Consider the following 9966-nt stretch of genomic DNA (forward strand, 5'->3'; position numbering starts at 1 on the left):
GAGTGGACTGGCAAAATTAGTAATGTCTTTAGACCGCGTCACTGAGCCCAAACCGATTCCAAGCAGATTGTTTGAATTCGCAATTGAGTCGTTGATTGAAATCACAATGTACAAGTCGAGTTTTAGGGAACCTCCAGCAAGAAAGGGATTTTCTGCTTGTTGTGGCGGCGTGCCGTGGTGTCTTACACGGCGGTGTCATGTGTTGTAGGAGACGGCAAAACAGAACAGAAAGGCGGAGATAAAAAGAGAGGTGTTAAAAGACCTCGAGAAGATCATGGCCGTGGCTATTTTGAGTACATTGAAGAGAACAAGTATAGCAGGTAGAGGATGCTAACCTAGTTTTGGCACCTGTTCACTATTCTTTGGTGGGGAAAGTTGTATCAGGAGACAATTCTGTCTTTTCAGAGCCAAATCTCCTCAGCCACCTGTTGAAGAAGAAGATGAACACTTCGACGACACAGTGGTTTGTCTTGATACTTGTAAGTGAAGCTGTTTCTTCCCCGTTCCTCCCTCAGTTATCAAATATGGTTTTTGGTTACAAAATGTTAGAAAACTTAATGCGTGTGAACGGTTCTTTTAAAATTAGAAAGATGGTGGCTTTTATTGAGATTCTGGTCACTTAATTTAGTCTAGCAGTTATATTGAAAGTTTTAGAGGCTCCAGCAATTTGATTATTTTTTGGTATGATTTTAAAATTCTCATTTGTAGGAATGTGAAATGAATGCCAATATTTGACTGTCTAGCTAATGGAAACTTGTAAGACTACCTATAATTTGTCCCTTTAGGGTCTACAATAAAAGTACTGTCATTTTTTTATTGGTGGAATTATGTTAAGTGAGCTATTTGGGCTAGTTAAGTATTTATTAATGACTTCCCCATTAGCACATCACTATTTTCCCTATTCTAAAAGATTGTAATATTACTTTCTCAATAACTGCTCTTTTGTTCTCAATTCCAGTTCAGTAGCTGCTGCTTTAACCTAAGTTGGTTTCTTCCAAAGACCTGGGGCAGCAGCAGTGGGCTATCACTGGGCCACTAGCTTTCTTCAGCAGCGAATGGTATCAATGGCAGCGCTGTAAATACTGCTACTTTACCCAGTTGGGTTGCAATTGAGTATGAGGAAGTATTGCAAACCTCTAAAAGGGCCTTGGCAGTCAGATTTCCTCATTTTTCTCACATACAAAGTCATTGGTTTAGTATTTTGATCAGAAAGTACAATTTTATGATAAACAGAAAAAGGGGTAGAAATAATTGCTTAGAGGTAAGGTGTCGTCCTGTCCTGTAGATCTAAGGAGTTGAATCTTAGATTCTCCGGTTTTGGAATACATATTTTATTTAGATGTGTATGGTAGTGTAAATGTAAGTCTTTTATTACATACTGTTTACATAGAGTCAATGTAGTGGAGTCTTTTTTTTTTTTTTTTTTGAACTGCATATGGAAGAGTAGTTGAATGTTTTATGTTTAGTTGCATAAAATTGGTGAGCTATGAAGCAGTGATTTAGGAAGATAATGCTGTTATAAAAGGGATACTAATTTAAGTGCATTATTGGGTTCAAGTATAATTTGTTGAACATTCTATCAGAAATGTAAAGAGCAAAGGTTATGTAAGGAATTCCAGCCTGTAGGTTTAATTTCATCTCACCAGCAAAACTTAGGAAAGTAGCTTTCTTAATTTAGTGTTGCTTCCACTGAGAACTCAGAAGGTGCATGCTAATGAGCCAGTGACCCAAAGGTAGCTAGGTTAAAGTCGTTTTGGATTTGGATTACTCCAAAGTGTGTAATCCTCCATTCTTATTAACAGGCAAATCTGGGGAAAGGGGACCTAAAATGCTGTAGTAATAACAGCATTGATGACCAGGTTTATATTGTATAGACTGAGATTGCCTTCTTAACAAGTTTTAGCAAAGAGTTTAAGATCTAGAACCCCTGTAAAGTGAGAATCAACAGCTCATACTCTTTATTTTAAAATACTTGGTCATGGCCTCCCTTCAGTTTTATTGTGGCACTGGTAAATTCTACCTGGTCTGGCATGCTTCACTTTGATTTCCTGCTATCCTCTACTGCTTGCCTCTAAATCAAGGTAAAGAGCAGAGCAGGTATGTATAAATGTCACATTGTCTTGATTATTTTATATACTTAAAATACACATATACTAAACCTTGATATTTGTTAGCTGCATAGGTAGTGTACACTTCAGTTCATAATTTGGCAAGAATGACTTGGTGGGAGTGGGGTTTAAACTGAAAATTAGAACAGCATCTGCAAAAATGTAGTAAGCAGCATTCAGAAATACGTGAAAATTTAATAACAGCTTTGTCTACATGGCAGATGTTTATAGTGGATATCAAAAGAAATAATACAGCATTTGATATAATTGCAGATAATTGTGATCTACATTTTAAAATATCAAGAGATCGCCTCAGTGCTTCTTCCCTTACCATGGAGAGTTTTGCTTTTCTTTGGGCTGGAGGAAGGGCATCTTACGGTGTGTCAAAAGGCAAAGTCTGTTTTGAGATGAAGGTAAAAGTAGTTTTGTGATGTTCTTTTTTTCTTAAGCTTTGTGAGGTTTTTGCCTGATGTTATTAGATATCAGTGGAACTTGTATTTTTTTCAATTTTTTTGGGTTACAAGAGGGACTAACCATATGTTTTATAGTAGTTGAAGATGTTTGTTATATTAGAAGTTGCCATGTAGATAGAGCCAGCATAATTTTTATTTAGGGTGTTCATTTTTTATGAGGCACTTGAAAGGCCCACCAAAGGTTTGAAAAAATGTGGTTAGGCTCCAGTTTTTGTTCTGAGAAAAACATGTTGAAGAGTAAAGTTCAGTTGGTTTTGAGTATTGAGAATATATAATTTCAACATTTTCTTTTAAATGTGAATCAACCAAGTATGTTTTCAGCTTCAAGTTATAAGCCCTTAGTTTTTGAAATTCTTGTAAATGTTGGGGGGAGTGTAAAATTGGTGTGGTCTGTACTTAGTAGCTGAAGAAGAATTAGCCCATTGCCCAAATGAAATAAACCAGGATTGATTGAGGGGTTTATTTTCCTTGGCTCACAGTTTATCTTTGACTTTCAGGTTACAGAGAAGATCCCGGTGAGGCATTTATATACGAAAGATATTGATATACATGAAGTTCGGATTGGGTGGTCACTAACCACAAGTGGAATGTTGCTTGGTAAAGTTTCCATTTGAGTATCTTGGTACTCGTGAGTATTTAGGGTTTGATTTCGGCAGTTAGCAGGCATTCTAAACTTTTTGCCTGTTTTTTAGAGATGAATAATAGTAACATGAGCACAGGCTAAATTGTAGCTTTTTTTTCTTTATAGTTACTTGGTTTATGGCTGATGGTTCAAATAGAATGTTACCATGTCATGCAATTTGTCAACTAGTTAAATAACCACTTAGCTTTTTTTTATTTAATATAAAGTCAGCATAGTATACTATGAACCCTATATCTTAAAAAAATAATGGGTCAGTTTGTTTTGGAGACTCGATTTAATTTAAGTTAATAATTTTCTTAGGTGAAGAAGAATTTTCTTATGGCTATTCTTTAAAAGGAATAAAAACATGCAACTGTGAGACTGAAGATTATGGAGAGAAGTTTGATGAAAATGATGTGATTACGTGTTTTGCTGTAAGTCATAGCTAAATTTCTATGTAAATGGAAAGTTATTAGATAAGATTATTTTAAAGTTATATCAATATCAACTTTCAATTACTGATTCATTTTGACTGAAAACTTAATATGAAGTTGATCCAAAAATCTAGTCTTTTTGGGTAGTATTAATTTATGTTTGTGGACATAGGTGCTTTAATTGTTCACACCAAGCTATTTAAACATATAACCTGCTGTACTCCTAGGTTTTTGTTTTTTTTTTTTTTAAAGAAGTGTTACAATAAGCAGATTAAAACCCATTAATTTTTCTCTCCGATTAACAGAACTTTGAAAGTGATGAAGTAGAACTGTCTTATGCAAAGAATGGACAAGATCTTGGCATTGCCTTCAAAATCAGTAAGGAAGTTCTTGCTGGACGACCACTCTTCCCACATGTTCTGTGCCACAACTGTGCAGTTGAATTTAATTTTGGTCAGAAGGAAAAGCCATATTTTCCAATACCTGAAGACTATACTTTTATCCAGAATGTCCCCTTGGAGGATCGAGTTAGAGGACCAAAGGGGCCTGAAGAGAAGAAAGATTGTGAAGTAAGTCACTGGAAAGAAATTTTTTTTGAAGCTTGGCTAAAGTTCTGTTTAATTTACTGCTGTACTTGTTCCCATTAAAAGGCTGTGGAAGTTCAAATGTGTAATCTGGGCTTTTGTGTATTTAAAAAAAAATATTTAAAGAATTCTTTCCATTGTAGGTGGTTATGATGATTGGCTTGCCAGGAGCTGGAAAAACTACCTGGGTTACTAAACATGCAGCAGAAAATCCTGGTAAATACAACATTCTTGGAACAAACACCATAATGGATAAAATGATGGTAAGTAAAATGGGCTTGATTTCAGCTAGAAGGTATTCTAGGTAATATTTTTGTTTTTTATCCATTTTGTTTAGTATTTTAGAGAGAGGAGTTTGGGCAGTTAAATGTTTATGTAAGTAGGTGCTTTACCTGTAAGGTAAATTGCTTTCCTTCCAGTGACTAGAGTCCATTTTCTGTAGAAGTTTTTTAACTCAATTATCCAGTAGATAACGATGTGCTGATTGGCATTGGGTGGTGTTACAGGATAAAATGTCCTTTCTTGTAGCATTGAGGAAAGGCAATGTTTAAATTTTTTTTCAATTTAAAAAAAGGTGGCAGGTTTTAAGAAGCAAATGGCAGATACTGGAAAACTGAACACGCTGTTGCAGAGAGCTCCACAGTGTCTTGGAAAGTTTATTGAGATTGCTGCCCGTAAGAAGCGAAATTTCATTTTGGATCAGGTAAGCAGTAAGTTTGAAGTTGAAAAAACTGATAATAGTAGAATTAATGTTTGGGGTTTTAAACTTTTTTTTTTTTTTTCTTTTTCTGAAAGACAAATGTGTCTGCTGCTGCCCAGAGAAGAAAAATGTGCCTCTTTGCAGGCTTCCAACGAAAAGCTGTTGTAGTTTGCCCAAAAGATGAAGACTATAAGCAAAGAACACAGAAGAAAGCAGAAGTAGAGGGAAAAGACCTACCAGAACATGCAGTTCTCAAAATGAAAGGCATGAAGTTCTATTATGTTAAATATCCTGTGATTTGTATCTGTTAACTTTATGTCAGTAATAACTGTTTCAAGAGTTAAATTAACTGTAAATGAACATATATATTTAACTTGTGTTTGTAAGAAAATGTAATTAAAATATGACTAGGTGTTGTGTGTTTTGCAAAAATTAATAGGCTTTAGGGTTGTGAACGTGTATGTAGTGGGTTTGTAGGTTAATATGATTTTGTTTTGCAGGAAACTTTACTCTGCCAGAAGTAGCTGAGTGCTTTGATGAAATAACCTATGTTGAACTTCAGAAGGAAGAAGCCCAGAAACTTTTGGAGCAATATAAGGAAGAAAGCAAAAAGGCTCTTCCACCGGAAAAGAAACAGAACACAGGCTCAAAGAAGAGCAATAAAAATAAGAGTGGCAAGAACCAGTTTAACAGAGGTGGTGGCCATAGAGGACGTGGTGGATTCAATATGCGTGGTGGAAATTTCAGAGGAGGAGGCAAGTTAATTTTGAGTATTATTTGGTCCAAGGTTGAAACAAATGTACCCTTCTAGTTTGGCTCTGTATATTACTTAGCTGAATTTAACATGGGAAGCTTTTGATGTGCATTATCTTAGCTGTCGTGGTAAGCATATCTAGGTTATGTCGAATGGTTAAACATTTTTCTCCTAAAATGAAGGAATGGTCCAAAAGAACCCTAAGTCTCATGTAAAGAAGGTAGCAACACACTATTAAATGAAACGTTTCTTGTTTTCTAGCTCCTGGGAATCGAGGTGGATATAACAGGAGGGGCAGTATGCCGCAGAGAGGAGGCGGTGGCGGCGGCAGTGGTGGCATTGGCTATCCGTACCCTCGCGGCCCTGTCTTTCCCAGCCGTGGCGGCTACTCAAACAGAGGGAACTACAACAGAGGGGGAATGCCTAACAGAGGGAACTACAACCAGGTAACCATTTACGATCTTTGCAGATGTTGATTTTCTATATAATATAGTGTAAAAGGTTAAATATGACGGGCAGCCTCAGTTAAGAGTGAAGAATACAGTGTATATGCATAATTACGGTAACATGCATAAAATTCATTAATGTTAACTTTTAGGTGCATTAACTGTTACTAGGAGCAAGTCAGGTGTGATGTCTCATAGTGAATAAGTTAATCACCTGAAAGGAAACCCAGCAGAGTGCTCAGGTTCATGGCTGACTGCCCATCCGTCCATTTCTGCAGCTGTGTCACCTCTTTTCCCCCTGCCCCTTGGATAAACCTAACAACTTGTGTTCTGAGTTCTTTAAAGATTTTTTTTCTTTTCTGTAGAACTTCAGAGGACGAGGAAACAATCGTGGCTACAAAAATCAATCTCAGGGCTACAACCAGTGGCAGCAGGGTGTAAGTAATTCCTTATGTGCTTTTATGTACATTTAATTGTATTTTGAGTTCATAAGAATCAATCTTGAAAAAAGATCTTGTCCAGGGATCAAAGTGTTTATAAATAAGTATTACAGGGCAAGCTGTGAGTTGTATTGCAGTTGTAGCTGTATACTATCTTTTGAAGGCAAGATAGGTTGGAGTTTGCTGTAACTTAATATTTTTTAATAAAGTAATATTTAATTTATATGGCTTTTTTTTTTTTAACTGATAGCCTTAATTGTATAAACTAACCGAAGTTGTAATGTGTTTCCTTTTGTAATGTGTATTGATAATGGGATGTTAATACTAACTAAATCTGGCTTGATAAATCAGAAGAATGACAGGTATAAATTTGTTTCCAGCAATTACTCTGAATTAGATTGTCATTTCCTAAAAGCAATTTGAGTGGCTTATTGATGTTTTTTCTTTAAAAAAAAAATTTTCTCTTACAGCAATTCTGGGGTCAGAAGCCATGGAGTCAGCATTATCACCAAGGATATTATTGAATACCCAAATAAAACGAACTGATACATATTTCTCCAAAACCTTCACAAGAAGTCGACTGTTTTCTTTAGTAGGCTAACTTTTTAAACATTCCACAAGAGGAAGTGCCTGCGGGTTCCTTTTTTAGAAGCTTTGTGGGTTGATTTTTTTTTTTCTTTTCTTTTTTGTACATTTTTAATTGCAGTTTTAAAGTGAATCGTAAGAGAACCTCAGCATTGTGCACGATAAGAGAATGTGTCAGTATTTCAGGGTTCTACATTTTATCTGTAAAATGTGACTTTTTTTTTTATCACAACAAAAGTAAAATGTTGCTTTGTACCTGGTGTCTTTTATTAAGAATTTACTCCCCCCCATTTCTCACAGAGATAACAGTCGGGAGTCATTGTCACAATATAATAGAAATGTTAGCAACCAGATTCATGTAAGGACTTAGTGGTCCTCATGAATTGCATAAGACTCTGTACTGCTCATATTACACTCCATCCTCTCTGTAGTTTGCTGAGTAGTGGAGGGGTAAGCTAAATAGTAGTTTTTGACAGTAACTGGGAAGGCTCTTTCTTTTTAAGTAACAATGGAATTGGCATACTTGGGAATGAAGATAAAATTTGGAACTAAGATAGAGAAGATGGAGTGTATGTAGAAGGGCTGTTAAAAAATGTAAAACTTGGTTGCATTATTTGTGGAGGCTCAAACTTGTGAAGGTTTAAGTACCATAATTTTTCCATTTGTTCTGCATTTTGATTCTGAAAAGAAAGCTGGCTTTGCCCATTTCTTATTAAAAAAACTTGTTGTAAATCCAGTTGTCTAATGGGATCTATATGAAGTTAGCTATGTCTGTATGCCCTTCTCCCACAAAATACTGTATAACTAGTGTGCTTGTAGTAGTTAACTCCACCATCTTTGTAAGCTAATGAAATTGTGAGTCACCCATTTATATCTTAATTTTTAATCATGTCAGTTCTTGAATGGGTATCTCCTTAGCCTGCTGATTTCTTTTTCTTTCTAAAGAAAGTGGGTGGAGAAATTAATTTAGACGTTTGTTTGCAATAAAAAGAATTCATTTTACTCTTGTTTTGGGATTCTCGCCATCAAGGTTCAAAATCCCTTTATGAAACTCCCAAGAGGAGAAAATTTAAGTGTGTGCTTTCTGGACAGCTTATTCTTTACTCTGCACTTGGAACATTTAGGTTTTAAAAACTTAAATGTATATTGACAATTGACTTAAAATTATGAAGTTGAACTCTTCCCTTCCCCTCCCCCCAGATGACTTTAAACATTTAATGAGGGGAAAAGGTACTGGCTGGGAGAAGTTAACACTCAGTTTACCATCTTTAGAAAATGCTAATGGCTGTCCTCAACTGATAATTATATTTACATCTATATAATACATGAAACTCTGGGAACAGATGCTTTTAGAAGCCATCATGCAAGCCAGTCAATACTACACAACACTGCTAACTTAACTGTAGTTATGTGATAACATTAGATCCCCTAATTGTAATTTTATTGGGTTTGCACAGAACACTTAATCTTCTAAAGGACCCTCACTTAAGGTGAGGAATCAGGAGTCAAACTGTAGAACTAAAACTTGACATCAGTTTAGTGTTTCATTGGTGTTACAGGTTTCTTCTGGTAAGTATAGGTTTGTTTATTTTTCTGACTGCCTAGATTTTTGTTTTAGCCATTTTAAGTCAGATTTTTAACTTCAGAAATTTTCTTGCTGAAAGATGAGCTGGAGTTGAGTTTCAGATGATGGTGTAGGTTCCGTTGAGAATGTTTTGGTTATAACACACTTACCATAGGAATACTTAACAGTATAAGATAGTGCCTCAAGGGCTTTTGTCTTTTTAGCAATTGCAACTATCTGCATGAGCCTACTTTTCAGGATGCATCAGTATTACTAGGATTGCATAGACTTGTCCAGGGGGAAAAGTAAGCTTTGTTGCTAATCAGTGTTTAGGTGTCCTAAATGTTTTAAGTACTATTGAAAAACCTTGGATATACTTTCTAGTTCAAAATTGTGTATTTTGCTACTCTAATCATTGCAATGGGAAAGTGATGGCCAGGGGACAATTCTGTAGGCTTGTGCCTGTGTAGCACAGAAAATTTGGGTAAAGAGATAAGAATGTTGATAGAAAATGTTAGGTTTTAAGAAGCATTTTCAAGGTCAGAATTACTGTTAACTATTACTGTCTTCATTTGTATAAAATGAAACAAATCTGGAGAATATATAAGAAATTAGGAGGGAGTGCACCATATAGCAAGCAAGAGAAAAAGTTGATGCCAAGTTTGGCAGAACAAGATCAATAAACAAAAAACTTGGTTTACTGTTTACCTCTCCCCTTGCCTATATCCCCTCTATGGCAAGCAAAACTGGATAAATTTCTGAACAAATGTCCCAACTACACCTTAGAAAACTCACTTTTCTTAGAAAAGTCTCACCTGTGAGACTTGTTTAAGAGATGCTGTCACTAGAAACTTCTGTATATAGTTGATTATACTTACAATCATCCTGAGACAAGAATTGGATTAGAGTGGTTATTTGTACAAAAACAGCATAAAGATAGAAATGATAAAAGTTGAAACTGCAAAAAGTTATCTCTGTTGGTCGGTTACATCTTGTTGCTCATACCTGGCCTTGGGTGGAGAGCTCCAGCTCTGACTGAAGAGCCTGAGACTTGACTTGTGGCCCTAATACACAAACAGCAAGGTGAGATCTTAGGATGAAGGCTGAGTCCAACCAGTTTGACACTGAAGTGACAAGCTACGTTAAATGTAGAAAACAAGCTCTCATTTGCCTTAGGATCCTGTCTGAAAATAAGAAATGAAACTAGTTTTAAATGCTAGCAACAGGTATTAAGCTTAAAAACAATTTTTTTCAGG

The 9966-nt window shown here is 35.8% G+C and overlaps 1 protein-coding gene across 1 annotated transcript in view; it reads left to right on the forward strand.

Annotated features, from left to right (window-relative positions):
- The window catches only part of HNRNPU (heterogeneous nuclear ribonucleoprotein U (scaffold attachment factor A)), a 10926-nt gene extending 1519 nt beyond the window's left edge, over positions 1 to 9407 (forward strand). Inside the window, exons 2-15 of the mRNA XM_010852943.1 lie at positions 47 to 69; positions 127 to 320; positions 406 to 479; positions 2382 to 2521; positions 3079 to 3178; positions 3525 to 3637; positions 3943 to 4206; positions 4365 to 4484; positions 4796 to 4924; positions 5017 to 5185; positions 5422 to 5676; positions 5937 to 6121; positions 6487 to 6558; positions 7032 to 9407. Of these exons, the coding sequence (XP_010851245.1) occupies positions 47 to 69; positions 127 to 320; positions 406 to 479; positions 2382 to 2521; positions 3079 to 3178; positions 3525 to 3637; positions 3943 to 4206; positions 4365 to 4484; positions 4796 to 4924; positions 5017 to 5185; positions 5422 to 5676; positions 5937 to 6121; positions 6487 to 6558; positions 7032 to 7085 (1892 nt within the window). The 3' untranslated portion in view covers positions 7086 to 9407. The remainder of the gene's footprint in view (positions 1 to 46; positions 70 to 126; positions 321 to 405; positions 480 to 2381; positions 2522 to 3078; positions 3179 to 3524; positions 3638 to 3942; positions 4207 to 4364; positions 4485 to 4795; positions 4925 to 5016; positions 5186 to 5421; positions 5677 to 5936; positions 6122 to 6486; positions 6559 to 7031) is intronic.
- The last annotated feature ends 559 nt before the right edge of the window (positions 9408 to 9966 follow it).

Source organism: Bison bison, unplaced genomic scaffold, assembly GCF_000754665.1.
Source record: "Bison bison bison isolate TAMUID 2011002044 unplaced genomic scaffold, Bison_UMD1.0 scf7180017864317, whole genome shotgun sequence".
NCBI classification, from domain to species: Eukaryota; Metazoa; Chordata; class Mammalia; order Artiodactyla; family Bovidae; genus Bison; species Bison bison.